We start from the raw sequence: 21,562 nt of genomic DNA, 5'->3' as shown, positions 1-21,562 counted from the left end.
AGATTTCAATAGTATCCTATTAAAATGAATGCAAGAAAGCACTTACAATGCAATTTTCTGAATTATCAATATTTCCAAGGGACAAATTTCTGTTAAAAGTAGTTTAACAGTACTAATAAAATTGAGAATGGAAATGGGGATGTTTGAACTTGTCCAAGATATTGCTAATATAAACCTTTCATATTAATTTGATAAAAATCTGATAAGATTTGTACATAGGAGAGTGCTTACGATGTAGTTATTTGAAGAATCAATATTTCCAAGGGTCATAACTTTTAAACAAGTTGATTGACACTGATTTCCCAACTAAGTCTTGTTCACAAGACTGGGTAGATGGACTGAAAGATGACAAGTATTATAATTCCTTCTGCGAAAAATCAAGCTGGGACAAAAAACACTTTCAATCAGACATATGTGCAACACTTATGCATATCTTATTGTATTTCCAATGAAGCAATGGAAACTAAAACAAATCTCATCTTGTTCTCTATGTCAGGTTTCCCTTTATAAAATATATGTTTGCTAGTCTAAAATTAGTATTCTTCTTTTTAATCAATAAATAAACTCACCTGTTGAAGATCGTACTGTGAATTCATGCCATATGCTGTTCCACTGATCAACCTCGAAATAGTGAATGCAGTTTTTCCATGCCTGTAAAGAGTTTTTATAGAAAAAAATTGCTTTTAAAAATAATAATTAAGAAAATAATTAACATACACTATGTCTTCTAAAGTGAGTTTTAGTACTTAGATTAAAACGATGAAGTTTTGGTCTTTACTAAATACAACTTGCACAACATCCACAGTTTTAACTTGATTACAAATACATTTATAAAACTCATTTTGTACCAGTAAAATCTTGTATAAAGGTAGAACATACCAGTAGAATTCAATTTGTATAAATTGGAAAAGCTATTGAAACTTGCAATACACTTTCAGAGTCATAGCATGAATACATTTAGGATGTGAAAAACAAATGTAAAATTCATAACATATTCTGTTTATATCAACACTGGCGTACTAAAATTGTTTAAAGAAAAATCCAAATATGTAGTTGGTGGTTTCAGAATCTATAGAGTAATTTTATTATTTGCTCCTCAAAATAAAAATAACATCCTGTCATTGGTTTAATTTTCTTTGTTAATGACAGTTTCAACCAATCAAGACATTTGGTGTACTCTTATGAAAATATTAGTTAAATGCATTAGATTCTGAAACGGTGAATTACCTGTAATTAAAAATGTCACATTATAAAAAAAAATGGTATAAAATGGCTAGCACCACAATTACCAGTATGTACAACAATTACTGTGATTTAAAAAAAATACCTCCTGCTTTTTCTTCACCATATTTTTTATGTAGTAATAAGTATACCTAGGAAAAATTATATCAAATCTAAATAAATTCTTCCTGTTCTAACTCAGGATTTGTTTTTATATAAATGGGTTTTGTATTTAGTTTATCTGCTTTAATTGAACAATTTATTTTCATTTTTCAAACAGACCGAATCACAACTTAACCTTTAACATGACCCACAATGTTTTTTACTAGTAATTTGTAATTTCATCCCTCTACTTGCTATTTCATACATAGAACATGAACTAATAAATTGGGAATGAGTATGAAAATACATAAAGAAAAAGTACACTATCAACACAAGAATCTATATTTGTAGACTAAAAAAATGAAATGATAATTATGAACCAACTGACTGTCTTCAAAGTTTAAATCGAATCCAGGTAATGAATGGTTGTGTCAACATTCTTGAAAAGCAGTTAAGCTAGTAAATTGTATAAACAAATTTAAGATTTGATATAATTGTTTCCACCTTTTTTTTGAGAAGCTTACGAAAGCAACCCTTCATTCTTATTCTCTCTCATAAAAAGAAATAAACATTTCATTTTGTTAATACATGTACTGTAACAACAAAAAAGAAAATATAACTTAAAGTAAAAAACAAAACAAAACATTAATTTTGAAAGCTATCTTACATGCTAAATATTTGATCCCAGTTTGAATTCAAGAAAGTCCATGCCAGGTCACGACCTATTGGGTTACCATGGATACCAGTAATAACTTTACTAGAATCTTGCTTCCTTACTTGGTTAAAGTCAAGTGACATTTTGATGAATCTAAAAAACAATAGTCAACAATTCTATAACAATAATAATATGATACAAATGAATTACAAAAACATCATATTAACATAGTTATCTAAGCTGGACTAGAAGTAAAATTAAGATTGTAGGAACTGCTTGCAAATAGAATGGATTAATGAAACTTTAAACTAAATGAATAAACAAAACATTAGGTGTCACAGTCTTTTGCAGAATACTATCATCAAGTATTCACTGATATTCCTGTTACAATGGCAGGTGCGTTTATAATAATATCTTCCAAGTCTTTTTTGCCATTTTTTTTTATCACCAGCAAACTCTTATTACATTGACTTGGACAGATTTTGTGATCCTTTCCAGAAAGACATCTGACATGGATGTAACTGTTTATAGCAATTTTACCTGACCATATCGGGAAATAGGTATTTAGTCGGATCGTAACACATACTTGTGATTTGGTTAAACCGGTTTTGTTATAAATATACGAAGAAATTTCAAAATGTTCAGGACTTAATCAAATCCGTACTTTGGTAGGAAGGTGCAAGCATACGATTTTTATTGAGTCTTACACTTTGAGAAGCGAATAATCTTTAACTACTTTATTCAAATATTGTGTAAAATCATTAATTTTGAGCTTTGAAAGTCAAGTGGCTTGAGCATTTTTCTGAGGAAGTTTTAAAAAATTGCAAAAAAATATTTTTACAGTGGGTTAGCTTTCATTAGTCTTCACTATCTATAGATTAACAACTTTTGGTTATATTTATAATTTAGAATCATCATTGAAGGTGGCGTACGATTGCGCAGTTAAAATAATCTATTGATGTGCCATTCGTATGCAAGAGTGACATTTCGTTGTATTATGTGTCAATTCGAAAAAGTTAAGCGAGTATTCTCTCCCCTTAACAGGTACATTATTTTATAATTAAGTTTACGTTTCTGATATAATTTTGAATAATTACAAAGTGTATCAATTCAATATATTTCATTTTTTGTTATTGGTGTATCAAAAACATTGATATGCTAATATAATTTCACAAATTTGAAACGTTTAAAATGATTACATACCAATATAAAGAACAGTTCATCATTTTTGAAAAAGACTATGAATGTAAATCGAAATAATTATGTTTTCTTGATGATAGATTGTTTTGGAAATGAACCAGCGTTATCTAATGGTAATCACAGAGAGGGACCGGCAAGCAATTTTTAACTGTAGCTGAATCAATGTTAAAACTAATTTTCACTATATAGGAATGTTACTTTATACAAATATAAGGACTTAGTTAGATAAATCTACAAATTTGATTAGATATTATGATTTTTAATTGCAATAGATTAATATGGCTACTGTTTAACCATTGGGTGGATGGGTAGATTTATACCGTATTTGGCCGTGTTTAGTACGCATTTATGCATAGTCCGCACCCCCTCTTCATCCCCTTAAAATCGAGAAAAAAAGTTTTGTAATAAAGTTTGTTTTTTTTTTGTTTTTTTTTTATAAAAGTGAAGTTCACTGTAAAAATCCAAATGTATTTAAAAGAAAAAAAATGTTTTATTTTTTTGTTGAAAAGTAATAAAATGGTAGAGCTTTTCATCAGGTAATTCATATTTGATAATTTTATAAAAGTAGTAACCATCAAAAGATCCCTTTTAAAATCAACATTTGTCTAAGTTTGTCCAAGCTGATATATAATATAACAGAAATAATTTGAATATTATGGAACAAAAGAAAAAAGAGATCAAACATTTATCTAAACTAATTAGCAGTTATCAAAATTTTAAAACTATTTAATCTTATATAATCTTTTCATTGATCATGTTGTTTTTTTGCCTGGGATTATAATATCTAACACCTGTCAAAACTTGACATCATAATTTAATTGCTACACACCCATACTTAATCCTTAATTACCCGTGTTGATTACCTATGCAGGATGTCACACTTTCACTTTGAATAATCAATTTTGAAGAGAAAAGTTAAAAAAGAATAAGATTTGAATGAAATAAATATCAAAAACGTCTCCAATATTCATAATTCAGGGGGAAATTTTTTTTTTTTATAAATTTCGAAAACCGTCTATAGTTGTGTATAGTCCGCATCCCTTGTACAAACTACATATTTAAGGAAAAAAGTGCGGACTATACATGCCCAAATATGGTACACATTCTTTTAGTGGGGAAAAATACTAGAGATGGTGTCCTTAATTCTTAAATTCCCTAAGATATTTTTTTAATAGTAATGTAGCTGTCCTTAGTTAGGAATCTGATGTTCAGTAGTTGTTTGTTGGTGTGGTTCATAAGTGTTTCTGGTTTCTCCTTTATTATATAGATTAGACTGTTGGTTTTCCCGTAATAATGGTTTTACACTAGTAATTTTCTGGGCCCCTTTAAAGCTTGCTGTTCGGTGTGGGCCAAGGATCTGTATTGAAGGCCTTACCTTGACCTATAATGGTTTACTTTTATAATTTGTGACTTGGATAGAGAGTTGTCTCATTGGCACTCATACCTCATTAAAAAAATATAAATCATTTACCTATTGAGAATCCATGTTTGTTTGGTACAGGACAAGGCAGATAATAGACGTGCCTTTTCAGCAGCGACCGTTGCTATTTTATATTTGTTATACACAAAATTCCATTCTTCTTCATCACCACTAGCCACTCCAGAGCAGTACACTGTACTCTTTAGACCAGGATCAATTCTAAGTAGCAAAGGAAAAAAACAAACATTCACAGTACTATAATGTTGAATAAGTATTTGTATGAAAACCATTTGTTTCAAAATCTGTCTACAGAAACTTTTTTTCCTGCATACAGAAGTACTGGAATTGTGCTTGAAAAGTGTTGTTTAAATCTGAAAAATGTTGATATAAGATAATTTGCTGTATAATCAGAACTAACAAGTGAAACTGCAAGCTACTGCTCACTGATGATACCCCCGCATGTGGATAATATTAATAGTGTAAAAATATGCAAGTGTTCGGTAAACAGGAAGTTGTCGAGTGATGAATCTGAAAACGCATCACACAGTAAAGCTGATTTATATAAATCCTGAAACCAAATTTCAGATATCCTTGTATTGTAGTTCCTGAGAAAAATGTGACGAAAATTTTCAACTTGGCTATCATGTGTAAAATCATACAAGTGTTCAGTAAACAGTAAGTTGTCAAGTGATCAATCTGAAAACGCATCACACGGTATAGCTGACTTAGATAAACCCTGAAACCAAATTTCAGAAATTCTTGTATTGTAGTTCCTGAGAAAAATGTGACAAAAATTTTCAACTTGGCTATCATGTGTAAAATCATACAAGTGTTCGGTAAACAGGAAGATGTCAAGTGATCAATCTGAAAACGCATCACACGGTATAGCTGACTTAGATAAACCCTGAAACCAAATTTCAGAAATCCTTGTATTGTAGTTCCTGAAAAAATGTGAAGAAAGTTTCATGGGACGGACTGACTGACGGATGGAAGGACCGACAGACAGAGGTAAAACAGTATACCCCCCCCCTTTTTTAAAGCGGGGGTATAAGGTATAATTATCTGGGATTAATGAATTGTTCCCAGACCTTGATGATACCCATGCAGTGAACATTTTACAACTAACTATAATTTGATAAATGATATGATAAAGCCTTTGCATTATTAAAATAACTGATTTAGAACAATAAATATTCTTTGTGATTCTATCAATAATTCACATAATTCCCCTCATCTCCTTGTATCCCTGTTTACATTAAACATTATTATCTTTTACTTTCTATGTCTTATGTTAGCTTCTCCTTGTCTCCATGTCCAGATCATCTTATAATAGAATTATACCTATTCCTTTCAGGGTCCATCATCCAGTTTTTAAACATCTTAGCAGCTTCCCTTGTACATTGTTCTATATTATAATCACAGGCAAGGCCAGATAGTTTTGATCTTAAATACCTGTTAAAAAAAAATTCTCTGTCATTAGACACTTCAATCATTAAACAAATATTTTTTGTAAATGATCATCCTAATGCTTTAAACAAAACATGTATTTGAAGTTTGATTTGTTAATGTACTAGTACTCCATTTCAATTTTCTCCTGGACTTCAAACACTAATTTATAAAGTATACCTGGAAAGCGGAGATACAAAACAAATACCAAACATGAAAGACTATCAAACATCATATTTGCATTTAGCATCAATTATAGCCTACTGGACAAAACTAATGACAATTTGAATGAGAACTACAACTGTTAAAAGGTTTTAAAGTGTTGTTTCAAAATGTTAACCCTTTACGTAGAGAAAATACTATAGTACATATACACATCTCTTTAGATCATCACTGAAGGCATACAAACAACAGTTAAATGATAAGCGCCAATAAAACTACTGTTCCTTCTTTAAATATTATTTATTTCCCTGTTTCTCATGTATATTTATTCCCATTTATTTATACAGCTACTGAAATTCACAAAGCCATTTTTTCTGTCTTATTTGCAACCCTAATCTACCTTTAAAAATCTATATTCAGTAGTTAATTATTGTGTGTGTCAGTGCTTTGGGAAATATTTGATGCCTATTCAGGAAAATTAATTAAATCTTAATTAATTTATTTTTTTAAAAAGCTTTCAAAACACAGAATTCTATAGCTCATACTTACGATTCAAGATGGCTTGCTTTACTGTTGTCCATCCCAAAATGCTTGAATGGTTTGGTCACAATTTTTTTCATGAATTTCTGAAACATCATTGAAATAATATTTGTTTTTATTAAATCAAAGGTCAAAAGTATGTTACATATCTATTCCTAAAAAACAGACATGGAAATATTCAAAACAAATGTTGTTTTACATGAAAAAAGTATATGTACCTATCATGTCTACAACAAAATGTTCTTACCTACATAAAGTCAAAAGCAAACTATTTATTGCCTTTGAAAATGGTCATTGCCAAAATATTGTACAATGTGTGTTAAAGAAATTAGTAAAATAGGGGTAAGATATTATAATGGGTTAAATATGAACATTAATTAAAAGATTAGCTAGAATTACAGATCATTTGACCAGAATGTAGATGAGTTATGTTAAGTAAGGTTTACATAAATGCAAGAATTAAACCTACAGGTAAAATTTAATCTGATTGAATGCAAATACAAAAAGCTTACCTTAAATTTGCCATAGATTTCTGTGTGTGACAACATATTACTAACATATGATAGCTGGCTGCTTGCTGCATCCCAAGGAACATATTCTAGTTCTTCACTAATGTATTCTACTGTTTTTAATGATATACCAATATCAAGATCTCCAGACCTATAAAATAAACATTAACTGAAGCATCAATACCTTCACAGCATTTTAATCCCTGTTTTTTTATAGAAGTATTGTTAAGGTTAATCGTGTGTCTTCTGCCATCTTGGAATTAAAGTAGCAGAAAACAATCAATCTGGATCTTTAATAAAATTTGCAAATTTCGAGAGAATAAGGCATTTCATTTTTGACACTTTTTTTCTAAAGGAAGGAAATTATCTTCTTTCAAATTTTTACAAATGTTGTTTACAGAAAATGTGTGTTTGATTCAATATTTTCAACTTGGTCATTTAAGGGGAGATAACTTAGATTATGTAAATTTCATGAAAATTAAAAACATGGTATAAACATGCAACTATCGTTCTAAAAAGACATTACTTGAGGAAATTAGGATCACTGTGGCAAAGTTAAGTGTAAATATACTTACTTTGCTAAATTCCAAGCATCATTTATAATCTGTGCTCTATTAATAGGATGAATAACCTACAAAATTTTTAAGCATGAAAAAATTTCAAGCAATTGGGAACATTAAAATTTCAAGGAAAATCCTTCACACATATAATTGGCGAATCCTCCATTTTATACTTCTTATTATCCATACTGTCAATATTTTCAATTTTAATAAATGTTGATCTTTTTTCTTCGTTTCTCCAAACTTGTACAATGCATTATATTCCAATATCCAAATCTTGTTTATGTTTTTAAAATACTCTATACAATTTTAATCATGTCATTGGCTTTGAAATTTTACCTGATCCTGTGGATTCATTATTATTCATTTGCTATCAATTTCACTGATTTCGAGGGTTCAGGTAACCCATTTCATTCATATGTAAAACAAATTACAAATTTTCTATTGGCTTTTTTGTATGCAAATATTGTAAAACCATGACATAATATTTCTAAGAAAATGCAAGTTTTCCTCAATCCAAGAAATTGATACCAACGTAAATAAATGAATCCACAGATATCAAAACCAAAATCTAATATCAGTTGTTTTGTTGTTGTTCTGTAAATGATCATTTAAAAAGTAATTCCTGTAATTCTGCCGTGTGTAATAATTTTGTCTGTTACATATATAATACCTTATGGTCAGTTTTTAATTGTTTCACCAAAGCCAACCAATTCTCATTATCATAATTAACACGATAGAATCCAAATTGTTGTGTATTGGCTATCATCCAATCCTTCCCAGGTAAAAAGTTGGATGGTCTTGGTAAATCTGTAAATATAATTATATTAGCATAAATTGAAAACCTAAATCTTACTGCTAACACCATTTCCAAATGTTATATTACTTTGACATGCTAAGGAATTGTACCAACTACCTTCTGCTTTGGACAAAAAAATGCTATCATGATAACACTGGAAAAAATTCTTTAGAAATAAGTAAATTCATCACACGATTGACTGATTGATGTCACTTTCAGAAATTTTGGCTGTATCATGATGAGACAGTTTTTAATATCAAGGATGCTGTAGATTGCACAGAGAGAACCCTTTACCAGAAATCATTCAGCAATCTGATATCAACACAATTTGATTGCAAACAAAACAAAACACCAACTAAGTAGTCCAAATAATGTTATCTGCAAATCTTACCCATTGTTTCTGTTTTGATCCAGGTGATATCAGACGCTGTCTTGTTAAAGTTCAGTTCCTTGCTGGTTGTGTAGAAAAATGGAATCTGCCACTGGTAACTGAAATGAAAACCAAAGGACTATGAATAATATCTTATCATAATCTCATAATAAGGTCCATGTCACTGATATATACAAAATATTATTTATACTGAAAATTACATTACTCATTGTTGAAGGCTGTACAGTGACCTATAATTGTTAATTTCTGCGTCATTTGGTCTTTTGTGGAGAGTTGTCTCATTGGCAATCAAACCAAATCTCCTCATTTTTATATCATAATACAATAAATTATATATCACAGAGGCATTTGTTTTCACAAAATAACCTGATCCATTCTTTGAAACAAGTCAACCATTAAGTGAAATCAATTCATTTTATATGAATAAAAGTAGATGTGATCTATATGTCAATAAGACAGAAAACACAAAATTTAAAAACAAGAAAAGGTTATAGGTCAACCAACTGTGACGTTTCTTTAAATTTAATTACTCTGCTGATGTAATATTCCTTGACATTTCTCATTATCTGTTTAGGAGTTTATTGTTATGTCCATTTAGTCTGAACTAGTACACATTTTTGTTTAGGGGCAACCCAAAGTCCATCTCCAGGTGCTAGTTTTCTTGCTGTGTTGAAGTCCCATTGGTGGCCTTCAGTTGTTTTCTCCTCATTGGTCGGGTTGCTGTCTCTTTGACACATTCCCTGTTTCATTTTCAATTCAATCTACTTAATCATAAGGTTTGAATATCATCTATATTAACTTGATACAGAATTCAATGACTAGAATTGGATGGTAAGAATAATCTGCATAACACTGCACGTGATCATAGAAAAAAAATGATATGTAGTTATATGTGAAATGCATCAAAATTATCAAGTCTATGCTCTTACTTGAAAGGAGAAGTGTATTTCCCAGGATCCTTAGCATCAGGATTAGACAGGTAGCGTTTCTGTGATATTCTTAGGCCATTAGAGGTGGCAGTTACCATGACAACTGGATAATTCATCTGTAATGTCCATGTATCCATGATACTTTTAACATCCATTGGATTGCGATCAGACCTTGATTGCTGTGAATAATAATCATATATAAAATTACTATATTATTGACCATTAAAACGGGTCAAAGAATCAAAGGGTCAAGTTTCTATACTTATTGCTTGGAATTTTAAATGACCATATAAATGGTAATGACACTTAATTTTTATAAGATTTAGGTTACATTCATATATATATGCAGATGAGAAAAAAGTAATATATATGCAGTTCTTTTAATTGGTCAAAATTAGTTTTCAACCAGACAAATCACACAAAATGTTGGGTACATGCACTGCAAAAACCATACAGTATCACCAAGTTTATGATAGTTTGTATACTTTATAATCTCTAACTACAGAGATTCTATTTTGACAACTCAATACATTTTTTTTCTAAATTTTAAACAGTGATTCTGAAATCCACATATAGCATGAACTGGCCTTTTTCCCCCTCTTTTCACCAAAATTATAACCATGCATTTCACACACAAATTTTTTTTTTGTTCTAATATAACTTACATTAGTCATGGCATTCCACAGATCATCATGGTAGGCATTACTGAATTTTCTGTCCATCAAATAATTCTGTAAACAAATAAATAAGGATAAGTGTCCTACTATGCCCCATTTAGTGGAATAGGAACAAACTTTTGATGTCCTTTTTGCATGTATTGTTTTTGCTATCTTCTTCTTATAATTTTCATCTGGTCATATCTAAATTGCTGGGAAGCAGTATGTTTTTGCTGATGCTATTTCCAGATTGCATGAATTATAGTTCTGTAAATTTTTTATGAATGAATGCTTATTCACCCTTTTGTATGTGCATCACCTTGGTCTTCACATGTCCTGTCATTCTCTCGGTTTTCTTATATTTAGGCTTTCAGGCACACAGACATGACATGTTGAGTTTTCTTCAGTTTTCTAAGGAAAATGAATGTTTTTCACACCAGCCCTCAGTCTTCAACCTCTTTCTAACTCAAGTCCTACTTTCTACCTTTACACAGGTTTTGGGTTTTACTTAAGAATTGAATGCTTCTTTTTTTAAATTTATTGGGGTGTAAAAGTACATTTTGTATGAAGCCAAACACGCTTCTTTCTAAAAAATGTGCGCATGGTCAACGCTTTTACAACTCTATAAAGTTACAAAAAGAAGCATTCAATACTTATAATTACATTTTTTTAGCTAGGATCATGTAAACACGATTTTTATCAAGTTTTTATTTAATTCACCAGTGCACTTTAATGTGGGACCACGTGTCATCATGAATGATAAGTTTTATTGTGTAATGCAATTGCTTACGGAATAACATGTGATGGGCAGTTAGCCAATCAGAATAACATATTATAATGAAACATACATCTAATGTAATTATTTTGGAGTACCACAGATTTTCAACTTGAATTTGCTTTGTTTGTAATTCTGTTTATTGCTTTATTATGTTATTGATATGCAAAGAAAATATTAAACTGTGGTTCTTTGTCCCAAACCTGTGTTTGTTCAGTTAATACTTCTAACCAACAACTGGTTAACATGTCTTGGGCCCATTACTGATCTCTGATTAGTGTAAAACAGATGGTTTTATTGCACTGTATCTTTTCAGCGTTAAGTTCGGCCCCAAAAGGAAAAGCATCTGAGTATTCGCAACATAGTCCCTAAATAGAATAGGGAGCAATAAACAGGGAGGATTGGGGAGACTAGTAATGTGGATTAATACAAGATAATTCCCTGGCTGAACAAAAACCTGTAAAGAAAGCATTTTTGGTGCCTTGTATTTGAACAGACTCATAAATGTATATTAGAAATTTAAAAAAAAAAATGGAATTCCATCAATACATCTTCTCAATGTCATCAATTGTTTACAAAATTTAATTGGAAAAAAATGTCCCTTTAAATATATTATTCTCACGTTTATAACATATTTGTGGTTAAAGAGATAATATAAAATTATTACCTGCAGACCGTTTTTGAACGTTGAATCTCCTAGGAAAAATTTCATCATCCTTATAATACTTGCTCCCTAAAACAAAGAAAAAATTAATTACAATTGTCACATTTGCTTTGAATATCTAAATATTCAGAGGTAGTTTTGAACATATGATGTATCCCTTACAACTCAAATTCTTCAATAACATGTTGACACGGATATGTATAAACTGTATGTTATCTTGATAGTATAATACAAATGTTGAAATTAAAGTGGAAATTCATTATAACACAAATGTAAACTATGAAAAACAATTAAAGTCAATGAACCTTGATTAATGGTGAAAGGCCAGTCTTCTCTGTGGAAATCAGAAATTTGAATCTATAATAACTGCATATATAACTAAGATTGAGAGGGCATGAATGTGCAATGCTTATACAACTGCATACAAAATAACTTTGAATTCACGGGTATTTATATATCTTGCCTATAGTCTTTGATAAAGAATTACATAGTTCATTGGTTTCACTAGGATTAGGATCAACAGACTTTACATCCCCTTTATTCACAATCAAGGGTTTAACTATGTTTTCTAGTCTTGGATAATTTCCATCTATCCACAGCTCCTTAAAATCCAATATTTTACCTATTATAAACAGGGGTATTGAATGACCTTGACTGCCAATGAGGGTCTCACAAGGTCATTTTTTTCTTACCTTGTCATAGGATATAGCATCAAATACTTCATTAATTTCACTTGGATTATAAACAGGTACATAGACAGGATGGGATGTTGCTAAACCATCAAATGAGAAGGCTGCATGTACAGTATTCACTACAAACTGTTCAAACTGAAAGGTAATAACAATTATGCTTTGTAAAACCATATGTTCATTGTGAGGTTGTGATTCCACTTTGTACAAATTTCTGTTAACAATCCATACAAAAACACTTTCACTTTAGGAAGTTTATGTTTCACATTATTTACCATTACCATAACATCCCAAACATAATTTTTACCAAACTTTGTGTAATTAGCGTGCATAACTTTGTATTAATGTGAATTCATGATCTGAACTTTATATCATTTGATGAATAGGACTGCAGAAACAAATATCTCAAGCTAAATATCTTCTTATTAGGATGTCAAGAATCATATATTGGTTGTTTGCTTGATGTCCATTTTAATATGATTCTTGCATAGTTTTGACAAGCAACATTTATGATTACCTATGCATTATAAATAGTTTGCCAAAAAAATGATATAGATTAAACCTAGAAACATAAATAAATCTAAATTAGAGGCTGTGTTGCTCACCTGTTACTGTATTTACTGATGTCGGCCATCTTGGTTGGTAGGCGGGGTCATTAGACACTTTTTTTTAACAGATACCCTAGAAATGATTGTGGCCAAGTTTGGTTAAATTTGACCCATAGTTTTAGAAAAGAAGATTTGTGTTCAAGTAACAAAAATGACGAAAAGTTGTTCAATATTGACTATAAAGGGCAATAACTCCTTAAGGGGTCCTCTAACAATTTTGATTGCTTGACTCATTTGTAGATCTTACTTTGCTGAACATTATTGCTGTTTACAGTTTATCTCTATCTATAATAGTATTCAAGATAATAACCAAAAACTGCAAAATATCCTTAAAATTACTAATGTTAGTGGATAGATCTTATTTTGATGGACATTTAAATCTTGAAAGATTTGCCATAAATGTCTTAGTTTCAAAGATATAAAGCAGAAACTGCTTTGTTACCACTATGTTCTAATTTTAGCCATGTCAGCCATTTTGTTTGGTAGGCAAGTCATTGGACATATTTACAACTATATACCACAATGATAATTGTGGCCAAGCTTGGCTAAATTTGGCCAAGTAGTTTCAGAGAAGAAGATTTTTGTACAAATTACAAGAAATGATGAAAAGTTGTTAAAAATTGACTATCAATGGCAATAACTCCTTAGGGGGTTGACTGACAATTTTGGTCATGTTGAGTTATTTGTAGGTCTTACTTTGCTGAACATTATTGCTGTTTATAGTTTATCTCTATCTATAAAAGTATTCAAGATATTCTAACATCACGTCCTTCAAACGCTTTGAGTACACACCCGTGGTAAAATATGAATAGCTAGAGCTGTATTGTACTCCCACGTCATATGTATTCTAATGAATGAGCTACCCAATGTCATAGAACGACGACGACAGAATATAAGCATTTTACGGGAAAATACACGCTTGTGAAACCGAAAATCATCACTACAAGAAAACGTAAACAAACGATGCTAAAATGTGATATAAGCCAAAAAGTTTTTAAACATATAAGACATTTGAGTAAATTATCATTTAATTCATCCAAAACCATCTAAATACATTATTGTAAACAGTTTAAGCATGTCACTTATTCAGTTTGTTCCATTCTTTTATGCGAATTGAATAGTGCGTTTATTTATGGGAACGGCAAATATCAGCCTCCACCTAGAGCCCTTTGATCCATAAGAATTGCCATATTTGTCCTATAAGAATCGAAATAATTCATGGGGGCTATCGCTCAGGGTAAAATATTTGTCATAAAGGGCCAACCCGTGGTAAAATCACGATATATTCAAGCCCCCATGAATTATTTCTTAAATAACCAACAAGAGGCTCACAAGAGCCTGAATCGCTCACCTTAATTTTTTTGGTTAAATCTTTCATCAATGATTATTTTGGCTTTTCAATTTATTTAAATGTTCTTTGAATCGTCCTATTTTCTTCAAAAATAAAAAAAAATCAATTATTTTCTCCTATGTTCTATTTTAGCCATAGGAGCTATGTTTCTTGACATACAAGGAAATAAAATATAAAATTTATACTAGATACTCTGAAACTCATTTAGCCAAATTTGGCTGAAATTGATACAGCAGTTTCAAAGGAGAAGATTTTTTAAAGTAAGTCAACATGATGAACAAATTGTGAAAAAAGTCTTTAAAGGGCAATAACTCCTTAAGGGGTCAATTGACAATTTGGTCTAATTGACTTATTTGTAGATCTTACTTTGCTTAACATTTTTGCTATTAACAGTTTTGCTATTAACAGTTTATCTGTATCTATAATAACATTCAAGATAATAACCAAAAACTGCAAAATTTCTTTAAAATCATCAATTCAGGGGCATTATACCTGAAAAACCAGTTACCGAATTCGGCTGAAAATTTCAGGACAGGTAGACCATGACCTAATAAATACTGTAACTTCTTGTCTTATTTGCTCTAAATGCTGGAGTTTTTGAGATATAAGCCAAAAACAGCATTTTATCCTGTGTTCTATTTTTAGCCATGACGGCCATGTTTTTTGACGAAATAAAAAATAAAACACAAACTTTATTTTATACACCCTACTGATCATTTAGTTGAAGTGGGTTGAATTTGGTTTAGTAGTTTTAGAGGAGAAGATTTTTTAAAGTAAGCAAATACTGTGGATTCATTTATTTTCGTGGGTACCAACTTTCGTGGATTGAGGAAAACTTATATGTTCGTGGATATTTGATTTCGTGGTTTTGCCGAAGTCTGCATACAAACCATGAGAAATTTGTCATTCGTTGAACATTTAATTTCGTGGTTCAACTGTTCCCACGAAATCCACGAAAATTGGTATCCAACGAATAATAATGAATCCACAGTATGATGAACAAATTGTGAAAAATTGTCATTAAAGGACAATAACCCCTTAAGGGGTCAATTGACAATTTTGGACATAACTTATTTGTAGATCTTATTTTGCTGATCATTTTTGCTGTTTACAGTTTATCTTTATCTATTCAAGATAATGACCAAAAACTGCAAAATTTCCTTAAAATTACCAATTAAGTGGCAGCAACCCAACAATGGGTTGTTTGATTCATCTGAAAATTTCAGGGCTGAAAGATCTTGACCTAATGAACATTTTTACCCCATGTCAGATATGCTCTCAATGCTTTCGTTTTTGATATATAAGCCAAAAACTGCATTTGACCCCTATGTTCTATTTTTAGCAATGGCGACCATGTTTGTTGATAGATCAAAACTTCGGATACATTTTATAAACTAGATACCCTAAGGAACATTCAGTTAAAGTTTGGAAGTATTTGGCTTAGTAGTTTCAGAGGAGAAGATTCTTGAAATAGTTTACGACAACAGACGACGGACGCCAAGTGATGGCATAAGCTCACTTGGCCCTTCGGGCCAGGTGAGCTAAAAACTGCAAAATTTCCTTAAAATAACCAATTCAGGGGCAGCAACCCAACAACAGGTTGTCCTATTTGTCTGAAAATTTAGAACATGCAAAACATTTAACTATTTACCATCTTCCAATCTGGGTATAAATAATCACTACCAAGATACTGTACAAATCTAGCAAATCCTTCATTAAGCCAGATGTCTCCCCACCAGTCCATGGTTACTAGGTCACCAAACCACTGAAATCAGATATTACACAAATATGTATCTTCTGCTTCATAGAGTATCACATGAGCTAATACTATGCCCTCAATCAAATTGCACCTTAAAAATAGTCTTTCAAAAATGATTAATTATTTCGAAAAATCACAAACGATTTATTTATAAGTAAAGATAGATTGTTTTTTACCTACTGATCAAGATGTAAAATTACAAGTCTTACTCTATTTTCATTAGTGCTCAGCTTCATGCAGAAACATGTTTTACATTGTCTTATCTGGGCCTTTTATAGCTGACTATGCAGTATGGGCTTTGCCGTACGACGACCTATAGTTGTTAATGTTTGTGTCATTTTGGTCTTTTGCAGATAGTAGTCTCATTGGCAATCATACATCATCTCCTTTTTATATAATCTATACTGTAAAATGGTAGTTTTGAAATATTATACTTTCTTTGAAATTATGACCAGTTGCTTCTCCTAAATATCGTATAAAACACTTGAAAATAAACTGAATATGAGTTCTTGTTCTTGTGACCCTTGAAAGATAAAATGATCTATTTGTACTTACACTGTGACTCACTGATGACACAGAAGGACAAACATATTTACCTGATGAGCTAACTCATGAGTAATTGTCCCTGTGACTCTTTGTTTGTTTCCCTCTGATGATACACCAGGTTCAAATAACATGGCTGTTTCCCTGTATGTAATCAGTCCCCAGTTCTCCATAGCTCCAGCAGAGAAGTCAGGAATGGCTATCATGTCTGCAATATATACTTTTGTATGATTTGATAATCTATTAAACAATTGTTAATATAAATTGACATCAGGGAATTTACACTCAGAACTTATCATTCAGGTGCTATCTTTGTGATATTATGAGTATCTGCTAATTACACATTGAATAATGATTTATCAAAAGGAAAAGAAAGTTATAATGCACTTTATAAAAAAGATTATATCAAATTTTAATTTGAAATACAACTGAAAGTCCTTCAAACCATTATCAGACATGCTATTCTTGTCTTTATGAAAGGAAACAAATTTTGTTGGTATATTTCACAATAATCAGCAGTACTGTGGAGTGCCTATAAAAGCAGTACTAATCTGTTGAGCTAGCTCATTTTACTTCACTCATATCTTACCTTGCTTAGGAAGAGGAAACCTGACCCCAAAGAAGTCTTCATAGAAAGTAATGGTATCTATACCAATCTGTAGGGCTAACTCAGCTTGATTTATTGTCTCAGGTGTACTCCATGCTCCATACTATTAATAGATTTAATGCATTTTCTTCATCTTATCTAACAAAGTTCAATGCAAAAGTTTCTAAATCATGTATAGGCAAAACTGTTGGGGTAATGGATGACACAAACTAGATATCCTTGATAACATACGTAGACAAACATAATTTTAAGTTTATCAATGGAAAACCTAAGATAAATAATTCTTATTTGTTTAAAATCAGAGGTGCACATTTTTACATTGGACTAAGTTCAACACTATGGGAATCTGTAGGAATAATTCCAATCTGTCCAAATAGGTGCTCATCTTTAGTCTGTGTAATTGCTGTGTAAAGTTAGAATAATTTTGTAAGAGATGCATGCGACTCACAGGCATAGAATGACCAAAAAAGAGACTTAATTCCACACACTTGTAACTTTAAAATGAACATATAATGCTATTGTAAATATGAGATGCACATTTTACTATGCTAGTAAACATTGTGCTAAGTTTGAATAAGTTGGGAAAAAATGTGCCAGGTATGCATGACATAAACTATGAATTGGCCAGTCAGATTTAATGTTGTATGGATAGACTAAAGCAGTTTCTGGACCAGATCTCACTTCTGGCAACTCAGAGTCAAACACAATTCAATTTCTGAGACAGTTTGATTGATAAATAGTAAATTATTTTTGGTCTGAATCAGTTGTTAAATATCATTGTTAAATTGATGTGGAACTACTTACAGTGATGTTGTTCTTGGTTTTCCCTGTAATCTGTTTAAAATCACATACAATAAATGCCAGTAAATAGGTTGACATTTTCTCTGACAATTCATACTCATCTGCAACAAATCCATTTTCCCTATAAAAACAGAAAAAGACAGATATATAGTTTCTAATGTTCAACAAATCCTGGACTTGAAGAAGGTAAAAAATTTATTTTTTTAATACCGGGGTACATTATATGAGTTTTTTAAAAAACAAATTATTACCTTTGTATACCAGTTTTTTCTTGTGGCATATTAGATATTGATGTCATTGATGGTTTTCTCAGTAATGTCACCTTAAATTTGGCTTTCATGTTAGGTTCATCAAAGCATGGGAAAGCTTTCCTTGCATCAGTTGCCTCAAACTGTGTTACAGCTAAATACCTACAAAACAGTCAAGAAACTATATTTTTGTTCTATAGAAATATGAATACTGTACATATTTAATCAATGTGAAATGAACACCTTTAAAGGGGACAATAAATTGCTGACCTGTGTTAAGAGAGAGTAAAAGACACCCTTCTAGATTTCGAAAAAGATCAGGCTAATACCGCTACAAGGCAGGACTTGTACTGGCACAGTGGAAAGGGATTAATATAAGTTGCAATTATTTGTTTCCCAATCCACTATAAATAAAAAATTTAAAACCTAAACACCTCCTTTAAAGACATTATACTTTACAACTATGACTATCAGACTAAGCAATGGTCTTTTTAAAACTTTACCAACCACTGCAAAATATCTTATCGGATTAATATATCACACTCTTTTGAGCCTCATCAGATGAATTTTCCAAAAGGCGAAAATCACGTGGATGCAGCTTATATTCTTCATAAATAAGGTTTCATAGATCCTATATCTTAATAATACTTACACATTCTTGCCATTTCTTTTGTATGAACTGTAGTACAGCCCTGCAAGATCATCTTTTAAAGGACCTTCAAATTCTAAAGACAATACATAAGTCTGACCCTGTCTTAGTTTCTCTGACAAAAACATGATGTAGAACTGCCTGTCATTATCTTCTGTTGTCCTGACAACCTTTGGTCCTGACTGGTTACCAGACTGGCTCTTTACTGTCTGGCTTCTGATGGTGAGCTTATTTATATGGATTGTAATATTATCTGTAGCTTCAAGGCAGTCAATCACTATATCAACTTTTCCAAATATTTTGAAATCTTTTGGGTCTTCAGCATAAATATCTGGTCGTAACTCTAAGGCATATAGTTGTGGTAAAACTGTACGGGGGAGCCTGACATCAGTGATGTGGTTACCTCCCTTGTTTTGTGAAGACATCTTCCTGTCTAGCCATGCTTCGAATGTTTCATAGTTATCTGTCATCCATTTAATGTTTAATTCTGTGTTTTCTACAGCCTGTTCATAAGCCCTACTACCTGATCCTAAGTCAGGATTATTCATCTTGAAAGCTTTCAACTGAAAGAAATGTAAACTATTCAAATGCAAAAATATAAAAATGCTAGAACAATTTTAGAATAAATGATATCAGGATATCAACATTTCATAATTCTGTAATATTACCATCTGACAATAAGACAGCAGTGTCAACATTAAATGTTTCAAATTTCCATCAATTATCAATATTCAAGTTCCTAACCATTGAAATTACAAGGTGGCAAAGAAACCAAAAAGCTGACCATTATTTGAAATCAAAATTGGATATCCTAGATATTCCCTCTTCGTGGTTACACTGTATTGAATCTTGTGTTTAAGGCAAGAATCAAGCAGTTAGTCTGTTTCTGTTGACAAGCCATATATATTGATGATTGCCTCATCAAAATATTTAGCATATAACAATCATCAAGTTTTTAACCATTGAAATTCCACAGGCCACAGTAATTAAGGTAACCAAAAAGCTGACCATTTGTCTGTGTTTGAAATTAAAATTGGATATCCCCTCTTCATGGTTATACTTTATTGTGTTTTATAGCAATAATCAAGCAGTTCAGTCTGTTTCTGTTGACAAGCCATATATGGACCCTTGCTCCAAGCTTGACCTTTCTCAGTAAGAGTTACCATGGGTTAAAGTTTATCCTAGATCATGATTACAATTGATTGAATTATTTATGTCCAGTGGCTAGTATTTCCTGCATGTTCAGGAAAAAAATGAACATAGCAATAAATAAGAAGGGAATGGATTTTAAATGACATGTTCTGAAGAAAGAAGTAACATGCTATTTTCTGTATGTACCTTTTGAAGATATATCTCTGTGTTAAAACTATCTGTTATTCCAGTTATCAGGTTCTTGATTGCAAATGATGATTTACCATATCTATAATACAATAAAACAGAAAAGAAATTATATTGGGAAACACTTTTTTCAATATATATTGCTATGTTCTAAGTCTGACACTACAATTTTCAGCAAGCAAAGTGGAATCTATATTCTTAAATTCTAACATGACGTCCTTCAAACGCTCTGAGTACACACCCGTGGTAAAATATGAATATATTGCATTGGCTGTTCCGATCGTACTCCCACGTCATATGTTTTTTTATGAATGAAGTACCCGACGTCATAGAATGATGACGTTATAATTTTAGCATTTTACGGGAAAATACACGCTTCTGATAACGAAAATCATCACAACAAGGAAACGTCAACAAACGATGCTAAAATGTGGTATACGCCCATTTTTTTATACACAGAAGACATATAAGTTAATTATCATTTAAATTCATCCAAATCTATCTAAATAAGTTTTGTGAATAGTTTGAGCATGTCACTTTTTCTGTTTGCTCCGTTCTTTTACGCCAATCTAAAAGTGAGTTAATTTGTGAGAACGGCAAATAATGGCCTCCACCTAGAGCGCTTCGATCCAAAACAATTGCCGTATTTGTCCTATTAGAATCGAAATAATTCATGGGGGCTTGAATATATCTAGATTTTACCACGGGTTGTCCCTTTATGCCGATATTTTACCCCTCGCTATCGCTCAGGGTAAAATATTTGTCATAAAGGGCCAACCCGTGGTAAAATAACGATATATTCAAGCCCCCATGAATTATTTCTTAAATATACAACATACCAAAGTATTAACCATGTTCCAAGACATGTATACATTATGACAGAGAACGAAAAAAAAAATCAGCATCAAGATCAAATATTCTTTAATTAAGGATATGTTTG

General features: G+C 31.3%; 1 protein-coding gene across 1 annotated transcript in view; it reads right to left on the bottom strand.

Annotated features, from left to right (window-relative positions):
• LOC134707117 (uncharacterized) overlaps positions 1-21,562 on the bottom strand; it is a 102,959-nt gene that overhangs the window by 19,395 nt on the left and 62,002 nt on the right. Inside the window, exons 39-58 of the mRNA XM_063566651.1 lie at positions 20,623-20,704; positions 19,288-19,847; positions 18,639-18,797; positions 18,391-18,508; positions 17,569-17,689; positions 17,033-17,187; positions 16,329-16,442; positions 12,722-12,856; positions 12,033-12,098; positions 10,600-10,665; positions 9,935-10,113; positions 9,006-9,103; positions 8,489-8,625; positions 7,831-7,886; positions 7,259-7,406; positions 6,756-6,832; positions 5,940-6,050; positions 4,650-4,817; positions 1,991-2,131; positions 570-651 (exon numbers count right to left, since the gene is read on the bottom strand). Of these exons, the coding sequence (XP_063422721.1) occupies positions 570-651; positions 1,991-2,131; positions 4,650-4,817; positions 5,940-6,050; positions 6,756-6,832; positions 7,259-7,406; positions 7,831-7,886; positions 8,489-8,625; positions 9,006-9,103; positions 9,935-10,113; positions 10,600-10,665; positions 12,033-12,098; positions 12,722-12,856; positions 16,329-16,442; positions 17,033-17,187; positions 17,569-17,689; positions 18,391-18,508; positions 18,639-18,797; positions 19,288-19,847; positions 20,623-20,704 (2,773 nt within the window). The remainder of the gene's footprint in view (positions 1-569; positions 652-1,990; positions 2,132-4,649; positions 4,818-5,939; positions 6,051-6,755; positions 6,833-7,258; positions 7,407-7,830; positions 7,887-8,488; positions 8,626-9,005; positions 9,104-9,934; positions 10,114-10,599; positions 10,666-12,032; positions 12,099-12,721; positions 12,857-16,328; positions 16,443-17,032; positions 17,188-17,568; positions 17,690-18,390; positions 18,509-18,638; positions 18,798-19,287; positions 19,848-20,622; positions 20,705-21,562) is intronic.

Source organism: Mytilus trossulus, chromosome 2 (assembly GCF_036588685.1).
Source record: "Mytilus trossulus isolate FHL-02 chromosome 2, PNRI_Mtr1.1.1.hap1, whole genome shotgun sequence".
Classification (NCBI taxonomy): domain Eukaryota; kingdom Metazoa; phylum Mollusca; class Bivalvia; order Mytilida; family Mytilidae; genus Mytilus; species Mytilus trossulus.
Note: the sequence above shows the minus strand (reverse complement) of the source record. Positions and strands in the feature narration are given on the sequence as shown.